At 44.1% G+C, this 23,039-nt stretch overlaps 1 protein-coding gene across 2 annotated transcripts in view; it reads right to left on the minus strand.

Moving 5' to 3' along the window:
• Sec24b (SEC24 homolog B, COPII coat complex component) overlaps positions 1 to 10,982 on the minus strand; it is a 79,636-nt gene extending 68,654 nt beyond the window's left edge. The window contains exon 1 of one of the 2 annotated variants that reach the window (XM_052731477.1): positions 10,713 to 10,982. In XM_052731477.1, coding sequence (XP_052587437.1) covers positions 10,713 to 10,812 — 100 coding nt within the window. In that variant the 5' untranslated portion in view covers positions 10,813 to 10,982. The remainder of the gene's footprint in view (positions 1 to 10,712) is intronic. The other variant, XM_052731478.1, reaches the window with a different exon arrangement.
• Positions 10,983 to 23,039: the final 12,057 nt, after the last annotated feature.

Below are 23,039 nucleotides of genomic sequence, written 5' to 3' on the forward strand. Positions count from 1 at the left end.
CACAAGCCTGTGATCCTCCTGCCTCAGTCTTCCAGGTAGGTGAATTACAGGTCTGTACCACAGGCCCAGTTGCTAAGATGACTCCATTTGCCAGCCTATCTTCTGTGCCTCATTTAACTTACTTATAAGGTGGATATAATACTTTGTCTTCAATTTATATATTAGAAGGTACTAATATGTAAAGCATTTAGAAAAGTGAATGACTTGGGATAGAGCATGTTTAAGAATGTTTATAATGTTGCTGGTAACAAAATCAATGTCAGCATTAGTGTGGCCAGTTGTATAAATATAAAAGTTAGGAGCATTGGCTACTCTTGCAGTGGACCCAGGTTCAATTCCCAGCACCCATATGGTGGCTCACAGCCAGTTATCTGTAATTACATTTCCAGGAAATCTTTCTGGCCTCCATAGGTACCAGGTATGCATATGGCACACATAAATACAAACAGGAAAAATACCCATGCACATAAAATAGAAATACATTAAGGTTTTAAAAAAAATCTCTATGCGCTTAGGCAGTGACAGGGCTCTCATTGAATCAAGGACCCGTATGTGGAAGCTCATGACTGAAGACCCTCTGCCCTCACGGCACTAAACACAGCTTGCTTTAGCACAGCAAATGACCACACAGCCCAACAACAGGAGTCTAGTCTTAGTTCCAACTACTTTTCTTTGACTTTGGGGCAGACCTCAATTACCATCCTCACCAACCCCAATTCCATCAAGCCCAGGAGCTTGCACATGCTAGATACAAGCTCTACCACTGAGCCATATCTCTAGCCCCATTTTTCTAGTGTCGAGTTTTCCTGCCATGTGTAAGGAAATAGGGATTTGTACCATGCCTCAAATGAAAGAGTAGTGACAACAAAATGTTGACACTTACAAAATTCACTGTACCACAAACACAAAGAACCACGCATTCCTTGTTATAATAATACAGAAAATATCTGCTCCTTAGAAATGAGTAAAAGTTACACTTTTGCTTGTTTATAATTACTAAATAATGTGGGATAAACTATCTGGGGTCATGCAATACATATTCTATAGCCAACACAAAGATAATTTACAATCAGCTATAAAGGAAACCAATACCCACTTCATAATTCAGTCTAAGAAGAGACCCATACATTATTTTACTAAGTTAACAATTCGCTCTTCTCTAGGTTATTTACCTAATCACAACTCACCTGAAACGACTTATTTACTAGAAAACAAAACCTCACAACTCTTTCATCACCTTGACAATAAACTGTGAAAAGCCTCACATACTTAAATACAGAAAAAGATGGCTCACTTCTTGTCACTACAGCTTTCAGAACTGAACAGACAGCCCAAGTCAAAATCTATTTAAATATTTAACCTCCGCTTAATTGCTAACTTGGCTCATTCCTGCCACATGGTACAATAATGGAATATAATCACGTCTCTGTTACAACTACTCGATACCACTCCTAAAAACAGGGGCACACCGTACCTGCTGACACCTATCAGTGACCCACCCACCAGAAGTCACTGACTTTCCAGTTCATTAAAGAAAAGCAAGGGGAGGAAAACGAAATATCTAATCATGATGGGGTGGGGGTGGGAGGGCTCCTTTTCCTTACTCACTCAGCATCACCGTCTAAATGACCCACACAAAGAGACACTATCAGCAAACACAGAGGCAGGTAGATCTCTGTGAGTCTGAGACCAGCCTAGTCCACATAACTGAGTTCCAGACCAGTCAGAACTGCAGAGTGAAGCTCCTGTCTCAAAAAAAAGGAGGGAGGGAGGGAGGGCGATCTGAAAACACACATACTTAGAATTTTACTTTAGCACAGAGCAAGAGCATACTCATTCAGTAGAAACTGAAATCTAAGCTTTGACTGTTTTGTCTCTTCTGGGCTGGTGACAGACCTCCACTCCTTCTACTCTGGACCGTGGGTAGTAAGCCCCAAGCTAAAGATCACCAGCAACAATTGACACTGATCTGTGACTAGCTTGTTTCTGGATAAAATATTCAACCAATTCAAGCCTCATGACCTGAGTTTCATTCCTTGGACCCATGTCGTAAGAGAGAAGTGACTCCCCAAAGTTGTCAACTGACCTCCAAACTCATCAACATACACGCACAGATGCACACACATTACACTAAACACAATTTAAAAAAATATTCAGTTTTACTATGGTCATTGAGACATATCTCCATGTCCTAACCTGTGATTATGTGTGGCTGCATGGCAGAGGAGAATTAAGAGTGTAAATGGCATTAAGGTATTAATCAGATGACATCTATTAAAATAGGTCTATTATCCTTAACTATCCAGAGAATTAGAGGCCTGGCTATAGAGTCTTCAGGGAAATACTCTATGGCTGGTTCTAAATACAGAGAAAATGGGCCATGAGCCAAGGAATGTGGGCAGCCTTTAAAAGCTGGAAAGGGCAAAGATTCTCTCCAGGGCTATGGAAGGAAGGAATGTGTCCCACAGAGACATTCTGATTTTCGCAAGTAATAAATTCAGAATTTTGTGGCAATTTATTATAAAAATAGAGTCGGAGACCCCTCCTGACCTGACTCCTGTGTCACAGCTCACCTTGCTGTCGTCGCAAAATGACCCTCAACTGGCAGGCCTAAGCACACCAGGATACTGGCAACTCCTTTACACCCCAAGTTCAAGAACCAAAGCTGAGCTTGCTACAGTGAAGGACGCCTGCTGCCGTGAAGTCAAAGCAAGTAAATGCTGGCTGGGTCTGGGGGAAGATGTGCAACTTGCCACACACAAAAAGTCACAGCACAAGTGAGCCTGACCCCAGAGGCCCAGAGGCTGACGGGCACAAGTTTTACTTGGTAAAGGCTTCTGAAGCAGGGCAGTGCGCCATTGTCTGAAACTGAACTTCTGTATACACGAAAACAAAGCTTTCTAGAACGCCAATAAAAACGGATGCACCAAACAGCTGCAAACAACAGCTGAGAGAGTCGTTCCACACACATCCTTACCACACGACAGGCTGAGCGTGTCGCTCCACACACATCCTTACCACATGACAGGCTGAGAACACCGCTCCACACACATCCTTACCACACGACAGGCTGAGAACACCGCTCCACACACATCCTTACCACCATCACTGTTTGTCAAGCCATGCTTCCAGACCTCTGAATCTTTGGACAACTTATCTCCACCAAGAATCGTCCACATTCTTTCACCTGACCATTTCTGAACCATTCTCCAGATCTCAGCCCAGCTCTTCCTCAAGAAAAACATTCCGACACTGAGCGAATGCAGCTTAATGTTGCTTCCACAATATCCGAATCTCGGGAGAGAATCCTTTGCCCTTTCCAGTTTCTAGAAACTGCCCACCTTCCTTTTCACATGGACAGGTCTACTTTAAAATCTCCAAGTACAAAGGCTGGGTTGCCTTTTTCCAAGCCTCATGACTGACTGAGAAATCAAGATTTTGAAAATCATGAACTCTAAGTTATCATCAAGTATTTCCATATCTGGCACTTATCACAGATTGTCAACAAGATACTTAAAGGGAAAAACACGAAACCTCAAGAATGTCTCCTGCAGCTCTGGAAGACAACCGACTAGGAGGGGTTTGACTAGGGCTAAAGCTGAGGTCCAGGGCTGGCTCCTTCAGGAGGCTCCTAGTGTGACTCCATCGTCAGAGCACACGACCCTGTTAATGTTAATTAATTCCCTTCTCTGCCACTCTGACCCCTCTTGTTTCTCTCCAGTAAGAACTGCTCCGGGTCCATCATGCCAGATCACACTTGGTTTGAGACAGGGCCTCTCCATGTTGCCACAGCTGTCCTGTAATTTGTTATGCAGCCCAGGCTGGCCTTGAACTCACGGAGATCCAGCCGCCTCTGCCTCCCAAGTGCTGGGATTAAAAGGCATGCACCACAACACCAGGCCTCAGATCACAACCTTACCTGAACATCCAAAAGTCTAACCATAATTTTTTATTCAGTTGGTTATTTATTTTTTACTTTTTCGAGACACTACCTCCTATGTATCTCTGGCTGGTCTGAAATGCACTATTTATACCAGGCTGGCCTCAAACTTTCAGAAATCCTCCTGAGTGCTGGGTGTACGGGCATGTGCCAACTTGCCTAGCTTGTTCATCACTTCAGATGCAGCTGAAGCGCCATTAACCCTTCTCTTTAACTTTCCCCTATTACAAGTTATGATCTGGCCACTGGCTGGGCAGGCCGTGACTTCTCTCTACCTGATCATGTTTTTCTCATGACTGCTTCAGGTGCTTTGGGTACTTAATCCTAACTCACCTTCTGGCAAGCTGGCTGGCTAGAGATGGTCTGGTAGCAGAAACGTTCCAGGAGTGGATGTAAAGATGAGGGTCGGGTGGAAGGCAGAATAAAGTAAGTGATCAAAACAGGGGCTAAACCCCAAATGTCAACACAATAAAGGGAGTCAAGTTGTTAGTGGCTTCCAGAATATTCTAAAGAAGAATGAAATATGAGGGCCAGTTCACTTAATCCAGCTCAGTACCCGCTGCTACTGGGAAGGAATATAATGAAATCACACAGTCTGCCATTCAAAAAATTTATAACCTGGTGTTCTAAAGAAAATGGAATAAGCCGGGCAGTGGTGGTGCACATCTTTAATCACAGCATTCAGGAGGCACAGCCAGGCGGATCTCTGTGAGTTTGAGGCCAGCCTGGTCTACAGAGTGAGTTACAGGACAACCAGGACTGTTACACAGAAATCCTGTCTCAACGCCCACACACACACACACACACACACAAAAAAAAAAAAAGAAAGAAAGAAAGAAAGAAAAGGAAGAGAGGGGGAGGGAGGGAAAGAGCCGGAGGGAGGGAGGAAGGAAGTAGAATAAAGGGGCTTCTCATTGCTTATTCCCTACCAAGGCCAGATGTTGTGAAAATAGTACCTCATTGAATCGAATCCTCTCACAGTCTCTACAAGACTGATAGCACTATACTCTGAAGCTCAAAGAGGTTAAGGAGTTTTTCTCCATAAAGCTTGGACTGACTCAAAGTCTGTGATCATACACCTTCTGGACAAGCCCATGGCGCCGACCCTACTGCAAACAGAGCCTTCTTCAGGCTGATAGTACTCTATCTCCATCATGCTGACTATGAACGTGCCTCCCTTCTAGAAAAGTCCATTCAGGACTGTTCCACTTCAGTGTCCTTCCCATCCAACAGTTCACGGTTTACAGATGGATCTGTAAAATGGAAGTTGGGGCAGGAGGGATGGCTCAGTAAGGAGCAGTTAAGTCCTGTTCCAGAGGACCTGAACTGGTTCCCAACACCCATGTCAGGAGACTCACAACCTGAAACTCCAGCTCCAGGGAGAGCCAATGCTAAGGACAATGAATGAGGTTTCACAAAAAAAAAAAAAAAAAAAAAAAATGTATATCTATAAATTCAGAAACCTGAGAAGTATGTGTGAAAGGCACAGCAAATAATTCAAACCATACATTATAGTAACAATTACTTGTTAGATTAGTATTATTATTACAGACAGAGAGATGTCTGTGTATATATAGAGCAAAGAGTTTAAGGCCGTTGAAACTGCTAGTCAGCAGCTTAGAAGGAAAGAAATTCCATATTCAGAATTTCCATGAAGGCCAGAGAGAGAAGTGCTCTCCTGAGGACCTACCATCTAGGTGCTGAAAGATGTGAATGGAAGCGTGCCCTGCTGATCAGAAGAAACTCAGTTCCTCGGGCTGGAGATATCTCCATCATTCTGAATTCTGCATGTGCTCTCAAAGGTAAGGAGACCACAATCACAAAATATCACTGAGTCAACAGTCTGTGTGCCTTTCAACTCCCACTGTGTCTAACCTCTTCACATCATTGACAATGAAAACAATAAGCACTCAGGAGGCAGAGCCAGGCGAATCTTTGTGAGTTGAGTCTAGCCTGGTCTACAGAGTAAGTTCCAGGACAGGCTCCAAAGCTACACAGAAAAATCCTGTCTCGAAAAAACCAAAAAAAAAAAAAAAAAAAAAGCCACGAGAGCTATCATTTGGGGAAAGGAAGTGGTATGCCCTTCAATCTTTCAAGTCAAGTGAGTTGGGACCAACTTCGCAGTTATACCATTACCAGGCTATCATTTCACTCAGCAGTCCTATGTTTCATGACTCAGCTTTGGAAGAAATATCAAAAAGCAAAGTTAAGCTGGACATGGTGGCACATGCCTTTAATCCCAGCACTTGGGAGGCAGGGGCAGGAGGATCTCTGTGAGTTCAAGGCCAGCCTGGTCTACACAGGAAGATCCTGTCTCCCAAAGAGGGGAAAAGAGAGTTAAAACTAAAAAATATTCAATTAATACTTCATATGGTAATACAATTAATTCTATAAATCCATGTGTTACTCCGAATGAAAATCTGGAGAAAAGTAGCTCCAAGGTGAACTTCTCTGTTCACAGACGCAATGGTATCATGCCATCTTCAAGTAAGTAGGGCCTAGCAGGCAGCCTTAGAAACAGTCAAAGCGGCAATACTCCAGTTTCTACCTCTTCTCGGCTTTGCGCTGTCAACGTTTATAGAAAGCAGTAAGAGAAGTGTCAGAACTGTGTCTGACAGCGTACGCCTGCATCTCAGCATCTGGGAATGGAGGCAGGACGATCAGAAGTTCAAGACCAGTGTGGCAATAATAGAGTCTGTTAATAGAGCATCAAACTAAGAAGACTAATTGGCCTCATTCAACAATCTTTAGTGAACACCTGTAACTTGCCCAGCACTGTTTTTTTGTTGTTGTTGTTTTTGGAGACAGGGTTTCTCTGTGTAGCTTTGGAGCCTATCTTGGAACTCACTCTGTAGACCAGGCTGGCCTCGATCTCACAGAGATCCTCCTGCCTCTGCCTCCTGCGTGCTGGGATTAAAGGCGAGAGCCACCACTGCCCGGCTACTGTTTGTGGCACTAAATACACAGCGATGAACCAAAGATAAACTGCCTCTCTCGCCAATCTTCCCCCAGCACTGCCTCCCCTCCCTGGGTCTTGATTTCAACGGCAACATTCCAGACTGGGCTCCAGAACCAACTAGACTGCCATATCCATTTTAGCATTTTATGGAGAGCCAAATCTGTCTTTTAAACACTTGCTTTTTCTTTTTTAAATTATTTTATTCGAATGGGTTGTCTACAAGTATGTCTGTGCATCACATGTGTGCATCATGTGCAAATCTGGTACCCCTAGAAGCCAAAAGAGGGCATAGGAGACCCTGGAATTGGAATTACAGACAGTTGTGAGCCACCACATTGGTGCTGAGAATGAAACCCCATCTTGCAGAAGAGCAGCCAGTGCTCTTAGCTGCTAAGCCATCTCTCCAGCCCTCATATGATGTCACGTAAAAGACAAAGAATTGGCACTGCACAGATGACACTTTCTCCAGTGGACAGCATCTACATCAATTCTGACAATTCCTACCTGAAGTTAGGAGTCAGATGCCACAGGCAGGGCTCAGTCCCACTACACTGTCCCCATCTGAGAGGCCAATCACAAGTAGTAGGCTGTCACAACTTTCCTTTCAGTAATGATAAGTCATCATTTCCTAGTACCTGCCCCCTGAAAATACCTTTATTGGTTTACTATAAGATACTACAGGGAGGTGTGGTGGCATGCCCCACAACCTGAAGCTGGAAGTAATAGGATCAGCAAGCAGTTGGAAGGCTGAGGCAAAAAGATCAGGAGTTCAAGGTCATTCTCAACTACAAGAGATCCCGCTCAAGCAAAAACAAGCAAACAAAACATGGCATTTCAAAGGAATATAACCTGAATTCCATCTCTAACAAAGCAAAAGAAAAAATTTAACAGCCATGCCTCAAGGGAGGTGCATAGAGGCAAGGTCTGTCGGGGAAGGGGTCACACCAGACTTTCTCTTCCCAGATGTTACTAGGTAAGGAATGAAAGGTTAAATCCTCTGGTTACCAGTCCCATCCTGAGGCTACCCAAGAGCCCCATCTTGTCACTTAATTATACCAGTATAAAATTGGGTGCAGAGAGGATGATCATTGAGTAACAAAAGGACAGTAGTCCTATCACTCTCAGAATTCCAAGGGTTTTAGCTCCATGGGACAGGACCAGATTCAGCTCACAGTATACCAAGGTTATGAAGGGCATGATCTCATTCTGCCTCTTAGGGTTTTCTTGTCATTGGTTTGCTTTTCCATGGCATTTTACATTCATGCTTCTAATCTACTTCTTTTATATTATTATTACCATGTTTGGAATTCCAGGGATATAGCAAAAAGAAAAGTGGTTTCTGTACGCAACAAAAACTGAAATTACTGCTTAATCTTCATGATTATTTTCTCTAAAACTGAGAAACAAAACAAAATCAGATTTGATCCTCTCATCTCTATGCTCAAGTTAATCCCTTCCACAAAACCAAACCAAACCTGACTCTAGTTCTTTATTTCCAACAGCTTTAGTATGACATTGTAAGACTTTTCTGTAACCTGGTCTCTTCCACCCACTCCTTCAGCTTCCTCCCCATCCATTCCCTTCCACCTAGTTCCCTTCGCTCTTCTCTACCGCTTTCAGTTTCTACACAGGGCCTGCACTTTCTCAGTGCACATTTCCAGATCTGCTCATGATGCAACCTCCTCCTAGAGACAGCCCTTCCCTTCCCTTTCCTCCGCCCCCTACCAAATCACTCAAGACCAGCCAGAACAATTTGAATACAATTCAGGGCAGGAGGAGGGATTCTGTTTCATCTACTACTCTAACTTTGAATACCCATCTGGTAGCCAAGCAACAGATGCTAAATGACTGTTAAAACTTTATTTGAAAAGATTAAGCATAAAAAGAAATCAAGCATCATTTACATTGGGTTTCAAAATATGGATTTGTTCCTACAAATCTAACATCCATTTGGCTAAGTGAATATCCTGGCACCTTTGAGTTGTACAAAACTTATTAAGGCTAAAATAAAATATGCCACTTGAAAATCAAGAACACCATTCTTGAATCTGTTAAACATGGGTTTATGATGTTCTAACCTGGGACCTATTTCTAAATTAGGATGTTCTGGTTGTCTCACACACAAAAATGTGTTTAAAAAAAAAAAAAGAAGCCAGACAGTGGTGGCGCACACCTTTAATCCCAGCACTCGGGAGGCAGAGCCAGGCGGATCTCTGTGAGTTCAAGGCCAGCTTGGGCTACAGAGTGAGTTCCAGGAAAGGCGCAACGTTACACAAAAAAACCCTGTCTCAAAAAACCAAAAAAAAAAAAAAAAAAAAAAAAAAAAAAAAAAAAAAAAACCCACAAAGCCTAGTTAGTACTTACAAAGAAGCCTACCTGAGTTGGATTTCCAAACCCCACATGGCAGAAAGAACCAACTCCTAGAAGTTGTCCTCTGACCTCCATGTGCAAGCAGGGGCACATTCATTTATATACATGCACACAAAATAGCCAAGTGTGCTATTTAAAACTGCTCATAAATTATGTTTTCACTTACGTTCAGGGCAAGTGTGATACCATCAATGACACTGTTCACCTTCAAAGGCTGTTTATACTAAACAACGACTAAAAGAAGCACGAAATGTTGACAAATAAGGCCGACCTAGGGATCTTAACACTAAACTACCATTTTTTTTTAATTGTAAATAAAAATTCCACCTGATTCTCTGGTGTTTTGAAAGGTATTATCCATTTTCATAACTCTGGGTGTTAGTTAAAAAGATGATAAAGCCTAGTAAATTTTGATTAGCACATTGAAAAAACTAGGTCAATGATTTGATGAGTACTAGGGTGGTTTTGTTCTTTTACACATGAAGGACGGATTTTCTTAGCCTTAATTACTTTGGGAGGGTCTCATCAAACACACTGTCAAGTCGCTAAAGAGAGCCCCTCCCCCAGTACTATCTAGGAACATTCCAGATCTCTAGAGTAGGGGGATAGGCATGCAAGGGTAAGATCATTTCTCAGCAGAAACTCCTGCATGCTCAGAGCCTATGAATGCCACATTCCTGCTGCCCTATGCAGGCCTTGCCTCAAAAAGGGCCAAACAACTCTGGCACGTTTTTCTATATCTTAAAGTAGAACCCGGGAATGGGGGAAATCTAAAGGTGTTCGTTTAGATCCTTTTGACACCTGCTCCCCCCGCCGCCCCAACACTATAAGCAAACTGCAAACGCTTGAGCAGCAACCGCGGCGGCAAACCACAACAGATCCCGAGGCCGAAGTGGGTCGGGGTTACGGTTACACTTCTGCATCCTATTTACACCCTTTTGTCTACAAACTTGAGTGCAAACTAAGTTCCCTTCTAGGCGGCGTGCTCCCTCGCTGGGCCTTAAAAATCAAAGCGACGTCCCCGAGGCCGGAAGGATGCGATCCACTAGGTACCGAGGCTGCACCTTAAGCCCTCCGCGGACCACGCACTCTGCCGCCCCTGGCTTCCAGGGAGCTCTCGGCGCCGAAAGGGGTCGCCCCGGGCAACCGGCCGGCGCCCTGCTCCGAGAGGACGGTGGAGCCGGGCGCGCCGACCCCTACACGCCGGCCTCCGTCCGCGCGGGGTGGCCGGCCTGGGTCGCGGAAGGCTGGCAGCCCCGCCCTGCCGTCCCCTCGGCCGCTCCCCTCGCCTCCTCGCGGCCTCCGGGTGTCACCGCGGCCTCGGGGCCCCATCGCGGCCTCCCGGGCCCGGCCTGGCCCGCCCCGAGCCAGCGCGCAGGCAGGCAGGCAGGCCGCCCGCCCGCCTAGGCCCCGCGCCGCACCCCGGCCTCCCGCCCGCCTCACCGTTCTGCTGCGGCGGCGCCAGGCCAGAGGCTGCTCCGCCGAGCTTGGGCGGCATCCGGGCACCGGCAGCCGGGTGAGGGGACCCGGCGGGGGCCGACATGACGGCGCGGCTGACGGCGGCGGCGGCTCCGCGGCGGGAGATGGGCGGAGAGAGGGCGGGAAGGCGGGGCCGCGGAGGGAGAGGAAGAGGAAGGAACGCGCCCGCGTCACAAGGCCGAGTCACCCAGGACCGCGGCCCCGGGCACCCACGCTCTGCCGCGCCACCGCACGCGCGCGGACCCCGGCCCGGCCCTCCCGCGCCAGCGCCCCCTGCAGGCCAGGCCGGAGCTAGGCGACCACCGCCCCGCGCCGGCCACTAGGCTGCAGCGCCGCCGCCGCCGCCGCCGCCGGCGGAGGGGAAGGCGCGGGCCTCGAGGCCGCCGCTACCCGCACGGAGCCTGCGCCCTGCAGGGCTGGAGGACGGGGCGAAGCTGCAGACGGAGGGAGGTCCGGAGCCCGGGGCCGCGCTGTCGCAGCCCACCCACGGACCCTTCCTCGACGAAGAAGGAAGACAAGAGAGCCTGGCTTATTAGATTTGCTGTTTATTCTTGCAACCTCCCCACTCCCCCAATCCCAAATGAAACAGCGCGATCTAGCCAAATGTGTATTGGCCATGTGGAATTCCCAGGCAAAGAGAAAACATTTTTCTACGACAGCGTCTCAGTAAAACGGTAGTGTTCAAAACTTTAACCAGTGGCTTTCAATAGCTAGGGGAAGAGGAAGGCAAAAGCCAAGCACCAGGAAAGACAAACTTTACTCGTCCCCTCCCCCTCCCCACCCCGGGTTGGCTCCGCCCATTAGTTTTTGGAAAAGCTGGAGCATCCAGAAGTCGGAGGTCAGCGTGCTTTGACCAAGTCCGTGAAATGTTTGAATGAGTCTACCAGGTCTGCCCAGCCTGCTGACTGGCAGGCAGGAGGGCATTATCCAAGTCGTTTTGGCTTCTTGGTCCCAAGCAGGCCACCATCACACTGTAGTGGGAGCGCAACTGCTCAGAAACGTTTGGATTCTGAATGAGATCTCGAAAGATGACATTTCTGGAGCGGCGGAATCCTTTTTACCGGAAGGTTATGCACACTTTAAAGCTTCGTGGTTCTAGAACGACACAAAGCCTTCTGTTAGCTGTTTCCGTGAATTGATGACGGGTGCTCTATTGCACCACACCACAAATAGATAGACTTTTAGTAGATGGAGTCACACTTTGGAGTTCTGAGATTTCCAACTACATGATGCTCTGTATTCATGTATTTCGTGGTGACTTTCCGTTTCTTCACAGAAACCCAATCCTCAAGAGCTAGAGACCACACCCCCACTCCATCAAGGAAGTCCCACAGTTCAAGCCCCCCACTCAACATGTGTCTTTGAATTTGGAATAAGGCTATGTGATTAAGGGAATGATGGGCAATTGCCTTTCTCTCTCTGGAGTGTGTCCTTGATATAAGCTCATTTTAATCACATAAATGAATAGGAAATGAAGAGTGATGTTGTCTCTTCCTCAAAGATGGACACACTACATTTTCATAGATCTCCATAATACATATTTATGACTTACTTTTGTTTGTGGGTTGTGTCAGGTCCCAAAGGGAACTCCAATTCCCTAAACTCCAAACATCCAGAAATGAGCTCAACCAAGACTACAGGAGGACTTCTGGCAGTTAGATAAAAGCCACTATGGCTCAGGAAGTTGTGAAACTGGTTCTCCTCTATCAGAAATATTTCCCTTCGCTCTGACAGAAGGGATGTGGCTACCTGTGGTGCCTCTTAGCATATCAGAACCCACATCGGCCTCCAGCCTCCCTCAGTACCACAGGTACCTATTATTTCAAAGTTCATGCGATCTCCTTATAACCCTGCTATTCTTGCTATGTTCTCAATCTCCCCCCTCTCTCCCCCCTCTCTCCCCCACCCTCTCCTCTCTTCCCATATCTACAGTAAAAACACTCACCTTAATCATACCATGGAGTGGTCATGTTATCAGTTTACACAGGTTGTTGGGGGCAGGGAGGAATTGTTGTTTATTTGTTTTGTTTTTGAGACAAAGTTTCCCTATGTAGCCCCAGGCTGGCTGTGGATCCTCCTGCCTCAGAACCACTTTTCACAGCTTTCCCTAGTCTGTGGCACCAGGTATTCATTCCCTCACCATGGTACTGCTCTCCTAGCAGTATATGACATATTCAGGACTTGCTGCACCAAATAGTGCATGTTAGTGACCCTTGGGCATATCAAGTATTTTAAGCCCGAGGAATTGAAGAAATGGTTGATGTAGGAAGAATTCTCCAACCTTCCCCTGAAGCAGATTGGAAAGACTGCGTCTGCATGTACCTTTGGGAGAGTAGCATCCTCAGCCATGAAGACAGGAATTCTTGGATGCTGTGAAGGAACCGTGGGCTCATGTTTTCCCGTGGCCTTTTATTTGTCCTCAAACCCAGTTTTAAACACATTTAACCCTTTCTTCAAATTTCCAGTTCTTTATGAAAGCCTCAGTGTTATGTAAAATCTTAAAAAGTTTGTATTCTTTGTTCTTTTGGTATAGGGACCCCAGGTAGGAGCTTAATAGAGTCCCCTAAACTCTTGAGAGGAAAAAAGTCACGAACCTGTAATTAGTGGAACCAGAGAGAAAGCCTGTTTCCCTTTAGGACGACATCCAATTAACTGCGAGCAATCCTGGGTTAGTTTACATTGCTCCTCAGAAAGTTGCACTAATTATGATGTCCTAAAGCTTGAGGACCTCAGTTGGATCCCCAAATGGATGAGAGAGAGAGAGAGAGAGAGAGAGAGAGAGAGAGAGAGAGAGAGAGAGACTCTAGCAAGGGAAGCAGATAGCCTAACTGCAGATCTTTACCTCTCCTCTCCTCTCCATCCAATCCACTCACCCCCACCTCACCCCCTAACTCTGTAGCAGGCAGACCCCATGTGGCAGCCTCCACTTTCTCACTGCCCCCATCTCCAGCAGATCAAGCAGATCATCTCTAACCTTCCTCTGCACACATCCTGTTACCCCAGCCCCCAACTCCAAGCAGACATTCCTTGGGAACCTGCCAGTCAAGTCTGCCAGAGAGGCAAGTAGGCCAGGGGAGCAGCTAGGCAAGCTTCAGACCTTTGCTCTCCCTCCTCCCCTCCAAATCCAGTCCCCGAGTCTCATGGTCAGGTCTGTAGCAGACTACCTGTGTGGCCGCTCTCTCAGTTCGCTCACTCTTGGTCCCATTCTCAGGGGACTAAGCAAATCCTGGAGGAAAACCCTCCTGTGGATCCCCTTAGCCACCCACTAAGCCCATCTCCATTCCTAGATGTTGGCTCCTAATAACATACATTTGACCCAGAACCCCTAGAGGCCACACCTAGAAGAATCCCAAAAGAACTCCCCAATAGGCAATACACAGCCACCATACCCCACTACGAACCAGAGGGCAACAGAAACCAAGGAACAAAACACCCAACCACCAAAGACAAGACCAGCACCTAGAATTACAATCATCCCAAACGCAGATGCCTAGATGACAGTATAAAAATCCAATCAATAACAGCCAGAACAGTATGTCTCCACTAGAGCCCAGCAACCCTACCACAGCGGGCCCCATGAACTGCAACATAGCTGAAGCACAAGAAAAAGACCTTAAGCTGGGCGGTGGTGGCATACGCCTTTAATCCCAGCACTCGGGAGGTAGAGGCAGGTGGATCTCTGTGAGTTCAAGGTCAGCCTGAGCTACAGGGCAAGTTCCAGAAAAGGTGCAAAGCTACACAGAGAAACCTTGTCTCAAAAGACCCCCCCCCAAAAAAAAAAGAAAGAAAGAAAGAAAGAAAAAGACCTTAAAATAGACTTTATGAATATGATGGAGGTCCCTAAAGAGGAAATGAATAAATCCCTTAAAGAAACCTATGAAAACACAAGCAGTGAAAGGGAAATGAACAGAAAAGTTCAAAACCTGAGAATGGAAACAGAATCTATAAAGAAAACCCAAACTGAGGGAAGTCTGGAAGGGAAAAATTTAGTAACTTGAACAGGAATGTCAGAGGCAAGACTCAACAAAAGAATACAAGAGATGGAAAAGAGAATCTCGGGCATTGAAGCCATGATAGAAAAAAAGAATGGATATCTCTGTGAAAGGAAATGTTAAATCTAAAAAGAAAACCCAGGCACAGGACACTATGAAAAGACCAAACCTAAAAATAACTGGAATAGAGGAATGTAGCCAGAAGTTTTCTCTGGTCCTGCCCACCCCCAACCCCTAGGTCCCGTAGCCACTTATAAAATAATCATTCAGAGGCTTAATATTAATTACCAGTTGCATGGCACATGGCAGGCTCTTGCTCGCTAACTCTTGTAACTTAACCTATTTCTATTAATCTATAAGTTGCCACGTGGCCGTGGCTTACCAGTTTGTGCCTGTGGCTTCCAGGTACTTTTACATCTTGCATCTCCTGGCAGCAGCTGGCGACTCCTTTCTCCTTCTTTTGTTTGCCACTTGCTCTTCCTCAGGGGCAATGCCAACCTGACTGTGCTCGGCTTGCTCCACTGCCTCCTTCTCCCTCTCCTCCTGCCTTTTGCGGGCCTGTTCCTCCTCCTGAGCCATTTCAGCTGCAATTTTCTCCATATCCACTTCCACCTTCAGACCACATAAGCTTTTAAGTTCGTTGTTAAAAGAATCTGTGCTTTCCAGGAACTTCCTCTTCTTCTCCTGGTGTTGTTCCTCTAGCTGAAGAAGTTCGGCTTCTAGTTTTCGCTGATGAACCACTAAACACTGGACATGTTGCATGAGGGCCTGTGTTCTAGCTTTTGTGAGAACCCACTGCACATCAGGTACCACACTCTTCCTGAAGATCTCACTGATGAGGCCGCGGTTTCCCTGGAAATGGGCGGTGGCTGTATGTTTCATTGAAAAGTCATCATCATCATGAGTACCGGACGGAGTAGACATCTTAAGTTGTCCTCTGATCTGACCCAGAGCGAATCCACCTTACAGGCACAGAGCAAGAAGAAGAAACCCAGGTCAAAGGCACAGAAAATATTTTCAACAAAATCATAGAAGAAAATTTCCCTAACCTAAGCATACAGAACACCAAATAGATTGGACAGGAAAAAGAAAAAGTCCTTGGCACATAATAATCAAAATGTTAAGCATACAGAACAAATAAAGAATATTAAAAGCTGCAAAGGGGAAAAAAACCTACTAGAATAGCATCTGACTTCTTAATGGAGACTCTAAAAGTCAGACGGGCCTCGACAGATGTGCTACAGACGTGCTCCAGTCTCTAAGAGAGCACAGATGCCAGCCCAGAAAACTATACCCAGCAAAACTTTCAATCACATAGATGGATAAAATAGGATATTCCATGATAAAACCAAATTTGAGCAATATCTATCTACAGAAGGTGCCTGAGAAAAACTCCAATCTAAAGATATTAAACACACCTAGGAAAATACAACAAATAAGTAAATAATCCAAGACCAGCAAACAAAAGAAGGGAAACACACACACACACACACACACACACACACACACACACACACACACACAAACACACATACATACATACATACACACCACCACCACCACAACAACAAAATAACAAGAATCAATAAACATTGCTCACTGATATCTTTCAACATGGATAACCTAATTCCCCAATAAAATGACATAGACTAACAGAATGGAAGCAGAAACATGATCCATCCTTCTGCTGCATTCAAGAAACATACCTTAAACATTAAGAATCAACATCACCTCAGGGTAAAAAGGATATAAAAAGACAATTCAAGCAAGTGGACCTAAGAAGCAAGCTTGCGTAGCCATTTTAATATCAGACAAAATAGTTTTAAACCAAAACTAATCAGAAGAGACAGGAAAGGACACTACATACTCTAAGGAAAAATCCACCAAGAGGACATTGCAATTCTTAACATCTAGGCAGCAAACACAAGGGCACTCAAGTTTATAGGAGAAACACTACTACAGCTTAAATAACACATGGCCCTCACACAGTGATACTGGGAGATTTCAATATCCCACTGTTAGAAACAGACAGGTCATCCAGACAAAAACTAAACAGGGGAAATGCTGGCTCTCACTGACATTAGAAACCAAACGGACCTAACAGATATTTACAGAACATTTTACCCAAACACAAAGAATGTACCTTCTTCTCATCACCCCATAAAACTTTCTCCAAAAGTGACCACATACTCCAAAACAAAACAAGTCTTAACAAATACAAGAACACTGAAACAGCACCCCGTATCCTATCTGATCACCAGGGATTAAAGATGGATATCAACAACAACAGACATGACATAAATCTTACAAACTCATGGAAACTCAACAACTCTCTACTGGATGAAAAAATGCATCAAGAAAGAAATTAAAGACTTTCTAGAATTGAATGAAGATGAACACAACACACTCAAACTTATAGGGCACCATGATGGTAGTTCTAAGAGGCAAGTTCATAGCACTAAATGCCTACATTAAAAAAAAGACAGAGAGAGATCTCATATTAGTAACTTAACAGCATAGTTGAAAGCTCTAGAACAAAAAGAAGAAATAACACCCAAAAGGAGCAGACAGCAAGAACTAATCAAACTCGGGGCTGAAATCAATAAAATAGGAGCAAACAAAAACACCACAAGGAATCAATAAAACAAAGAGCTGGTTCTTTGAGAAAATCAATAAGGTTGGCAATCCTTTGCCCAAATTAACTAAAAAGGTAAAAAGAAAAGATCCAAGTTATCAAAAGTAGAGATGAAATGGGGACATAACAACAGACACTGAGGACATCCAAAGAATTATAAGGGTATACTTTAAAAACCTATTCTCCATCAAATTTGAAAATCTAAAAGAAATGGATAATTTTCTTGATACATACCACCTACCAATGTTAAATCAAGACCAGACAAATTGTTTAAACAGACCTATAACCCCTACTGAAATAGAAGCACTCATTAAAAGTCACCCAACCAAAAAAACAAACAAACAAACAAACAAAAACAAAAACAAAAACAACAACAACAAAAAAAAGCACCCAGGGCCAGATACTTTTAGCACAGAATTCTACCAGACTTCCAAAGAAGAGTTAATGCTAATATTCCCAAATAGAAACAGAAATTACATTGCCCAATTCATTTTACAAGGCTGCAAATACCCTGATACCAAACCATATAAAGACTCAACAAAGAAAGAGAATTGCAGACCAATTTCCCTTATGAACAGAGATACAAAAACTCTCAATAAAATATTTGCAAACTGAATCCAAGAATACATCAGAAAGATCATCCACCATGATCAAGTAGGCTTCATCCCAGAGAAGTAGGGATGGCTCAGCATATGTAAATCGATAAATGTAATCCACCATTTAAACAAACTGAAAGAAAAAAAAGATCATTTCATTAGATACAGAAAAGGCCTTTGACGAAATCCAACATGCCTTCATGATAAAAGTTCTGAGGAGATTAGGGATACAAGGAACATACCTCAACATAATAAAAACAGACTACAGCAAGCCCATAGCCAATATCAACTTAAATGAAGAGAAACTCAAAGCAATTCCACTAAAATCAGAAACAAGACAAGGATGTCCATACTCTCCATACGTATTCAATATAGTGCTTGAAGTCTTAGCTAGAGCAAGCAGACAACTGGTAGCAATTAAGGGGATGCAAATTGGAAAGGAATAAGCCAAAGTATTGATATTTGCACATGATATGATAGTATACATAAATTACCCTAAAATTTCCACTCGGAAACTCTTTCAGCTGACAAACACTTTCAGTAAAGTAGCTGGATACAAAAATTAACTCACAAAAATCAGCAACCTTCCTATAGACAATTGACAAATGGACTGAGAAAGATATCAGAGAAACAACACTTCTCATAATAGTCTCAAATATTATAAGGTATTTTGGAGTAACCAAGCAAGTGAAAGACTTGTATGATTAAAAACTTTAAGACACTAAAGAAAGAAATTGAAGAAGATATCAAAAGATGGAAAGATCTCCTTTGTTCTTGGGTTGGTAGAATTAACAGTGAAAAATGGCCATCTTACCAAAAGCAATCTACAGATTCAATGCAATCCCTGTCAAAATTCCAACACAGTTCTTCAGACATTAAAGGAGAATTTTCTGCTTCAAATGGAAATATAAAAAAAAATACAGGATAGATAACGGTGCTGGATAGTTATGTGTCAACTTGACACAAGCTAAAATCATCTGAGAGGAGGAAACATCAGTTAAGGAAATGCCTTCCTAAGATAGAGCTGCAGGCAAGCCTGTAAGGCATTTTCTTAATTAATGGTTGATGGGGGAGGGCCCAGGCCATTGCAGGCAGTGCCATCCCTGGGCTGGTGGTCATTAGTTCTGTAAGAAAACAGGTTTAGCAAGCCATGGGGAACGAGCCAGTAAGCAGCACCCCTCCATTGCCTCTGCATCAGCTCCTACATCTAGGGTCCTGCCTTGCTTGAGTTCCTGTCCTGACTTTTTTAAATGATGACCAGTGATATGGAAGTGTGAGCCAAAGAAACCCTTTCCTGCCCAAGTTGCTCTGGTCATGCTATTTTATCACAGCTATAGTAACCCAAATTAAGACACTAACACAATCCTAAATAACAGAAGAACTGCTGGAGGTATCATCATCCCCAACCTCAAATCGTCCTACAGACCTATGGTAATAAAAACAGCATGTATTTGCACAAAACCAGACACATTGAGCAGTGCAATTGTAGTGAAGGCCCAGACATAAATCCAAATACCTATGGACACTTGATTTTTGATAATGAAGCCAAAAATGCACACTGGAAAAAAAGACATCTTCAATGAAGGGTGCTATTCCAACTGGATGGCTTCATGTAGAAGAATCCAAACAGATCCATTCATATCACCTGTGGCGCACCAGCCATCACTTTTACGACCCAGGATACTCTTGAGTAGGGTGAAGTGAGAAATATTAGCTAGAAAGAGTTACCTAGATGACAAGCGGAAAGACAAAAACACAGGATAGTCTCAGCAGGGCCCGGATCCTAATCCATCAGCCCAGAACTTTATTCCAAAGGGCTTTTTATAACAATGCCAAGGGGCGGAGCAAAGAACCTCCCGCTTGCTAGGTACAGCCAAGTGTAGACCCTTCCAAACACCTGCACTCAGGCCCATGGTCCAATTATCCTCTTTATGCAGACCTGCTGGATAAAGCCACTAGGAAACCCAGATGGGCTCCAACAATCACCCTGTACAAAATTTAACTCCAAATGGATCAAAGAGCTCAACACAAAACCAAATACACTGAACCTGATAAAAGAGAACGTAGGGAATGGCACAGGACAAGGCTTTCTGAAGAGAACCCTGTTAACATAGGCACGAAGATCAACAATTAACAAACAGGACCTCATGAAACTAAAAAGCTTCTGCATGGCAAAGGAAACTGTCATTTGGACAGAGTGGCAGCCTGCAGAATGGGAAATCTTTTTACCAACTGCGTATTCAATACAGGACTAAAATACAAAATATATAAAGAATTCAAAAAAGCTAAATATCCAGAAAAAAACCCTACCAACAACAAACACCCCAATTAGAAAAAACGGGTTACAGATCTAAACAGAATTCTTAAGAGAAAACTCAAATGGCTGCAAAACACTTAAAGAAATGTTCAATATCCTTAGTCATCAAGGAATTGCAAAACTATTTTGAGATTTCACTTTACACCCATCAGAATGGGTAAGATCAATAAAACAAGTGACAACTCATGCAAACACTCATCCATTGCTAGTGGGACTGCAAACTTATACAGCCATTCTGGAAATCAGTGTGGTGGCTCCTCAGGAAGATGGGACTCAATCTACCTCAAGATCCAACTATATTACTCTTGGATGCCTACCTAAAGGATGCTTCATTCTACTACAGAGATACTTGCCCAACTATTGTGGAATAATCTTTTTATACACTGTGAAAATGTGTCTTTGCCAAGGTGCCTTCTGATTGGTTTAATAAAGAGCTGAATGGCTAATAACTAGGCAGGAAGAGGTTAGGTAGGACTTCTGGGCAGAGAGAGAGATGAATCTAGGCGTGGGGGAGAGATGCTAGAAGACATGGAGAGGAAACAGGACATGCAAGATGGAAGAGAGCTAAAAAGCCACGAGGTGAAATGTAGCTCAATATAAATGGGTTCATTTAAGTAATAAGAGCTAGTAGGACAGGCCTAAGCTATAGGCTGAACTTTCGTAATTAATCGTAAGTCTCCTTGTCATTTTTTGTAAACTCTGCCTACACTCAACCATATTCATTGCTGCTCTTAATCATAGTAGCCAGAAGTTGGAAACAACCTAGATGTTTCTCAATGGATGAATTGATAAAGATATTTGTAGGTAAATGGATAGAACTAGAAAAAAAAAAATCATCTCAAATGAGATACTCCAGAAACCAGAAAGACAAATATGGTATATATTTGCTTTTATGTGGATATTAACTGCTAAGTCAATGATAAGCAAAGTACCATCCATAGAACCACAGAAGTTAGGTAGAATAAGGAACTGGTGGGGGTTCAGATAGATCTCCCTAGGAAAGGGAAATAGAATAGAGAGTTAAGGACTGATGCGGAGCAGGAACTTGTAGCAAGTCTTTTTCTGTCCCACCAATAAGCTCCCAAATCATGATATGGAGACTTATGAAAGCCTGGCTGATAGCTTAGGCTTGTTTTTAGTTAGCGTTTATAACTTAAATTAACCCATATCTTTTAATCTACATTCTTTTATGTGGCTAGGTTACCTTTACTTTGTAATGCCCATGCTGCTTGCTCTGCATCCCTTTGGTGTATCCCTTCTTCTTCCCAGTGTCCTCTCTGCCCTGGAAATCCTGCCTAGCCATTGGCCATTCAGCTTTTTATGAAACCAATCCAAGTGACACATCTTCACAGTGTACAGACAGATTATTCCACAACAGGAACTGGAGGATCAAGTGGGGAAGGGGATGGGAGAGGGGCATGAGGGAGGGAATACAGGGAGAGGCAACTAAATTAAGGGCCATTTGGAGGGTAATACAAAAACCTAATACAGCAGACACTTCCTAAAATGTATACAAGCAATCTAAATAAAATCACCAAAGAATGCAGGCGAGAGAGTCCCAACTGACCATCTCTTGTCACCAAACAAAGTTTCCAGTACTGGGATTGGGTTACGTCTAATTGAGTTTTGGCCAAAAGGGTCTTGTGGGGACTCCCAAACCATCCAGGCTATTGCCAAGAATAGATGTGGCTCTCCAGAAACTGACAGCAAGGTTCCATTGCTGGAGACAACACTTGCACAGCTGACTGAACACGGAGAAGTCCAGCTGGTGCTTACACAGAGCCTTCACCCCATGTGCTAGTGTTTTTGATAGAGAAAAGCACTCTGTATACTGCCTGCCTTAGGAGATCCGTAAACACCAACCCAGCTACAGAACCTTGGCTCTACAGTAGTTTCCTGTCCGCAAGATTTGATAATGCAATGGTTTCACAAAGCTTGTGGGAATAACCAACCAATATATGATTTGACTTAAGGCTCACTCTACGAGATGAGCCCATACTGCTTTGATGACCAAGAACCTAAAACTAGATAGCCCATGGACCTAGGGTAAAATCAAATACTACTGTTCTACTAAAAGAATGTAGCAATAAAATGACTCCTAATGACATTCTGCTACACTCATAGATCAGTGCCTTGCTCAGTCATCATCGGAGAAGCATCCTCCTGCACCAGATGGGAACAAATACAGAGACCCACAGCCAGACACTATGCAGAGAGTGAGAGACCTTGGAACACTCAGCCCTAAACTGGATATCTCCATTAAATCCTCCCCCCAACAACTCAGGGAACTCGGCAGAAGTAGATGAAGAAAGAGATTAAGAACCAGAGAGGATGAATTCACGGAGACTGAGGCAGCAAAATCAGGGCCTGCACCAGTCTGTACCAGATGGGGGCCTAGAGCTGAAAGAAATGGACACATGCCCCCACCCCTAACCCAGAAGCTATCTCCGATTGATAACGACTTGCAAATGAAAATTTAGTTTCCTCCAAGGGAAACAAGCTGCCCTTAAGGGGAGGGAGGCTGCATGCCCAGCAGCAGATGGCTCACAGAAAATGAACTCTAGGGATCTTTGGAGTTTTCTGGTCTCATTATGTTGTGCCAGGGGTTTTCTCCCTTTCTTATTTTTTAATTTTATCTTGTTTGTTTGTTTGTTTATTTGTTTTCTCAAGGCAGGATCTCACTATGTATCTTTGTAAGCTTTGCCTATCCTGGAACTCATTATGTAGGCCATTTTTTTTTCTGGGAAACTA

This window comes from Peromyscus californicus, unplaced genomic scaffold, assembly GCF_007827085.1.
Source record: "Peromyscus californicus insignis strain IS unplaced genomic scaffold, ASM782708v3 Scaffold_9__1_contigs__length_137607984, whole genome shotgun sequence".
Taxonomy (NCBI): Eukaryota; Metazoa; Chordata; class Mammalia; order Rodentia; family Cricetidae; genus Peromyscus; species Peromyscus californicus.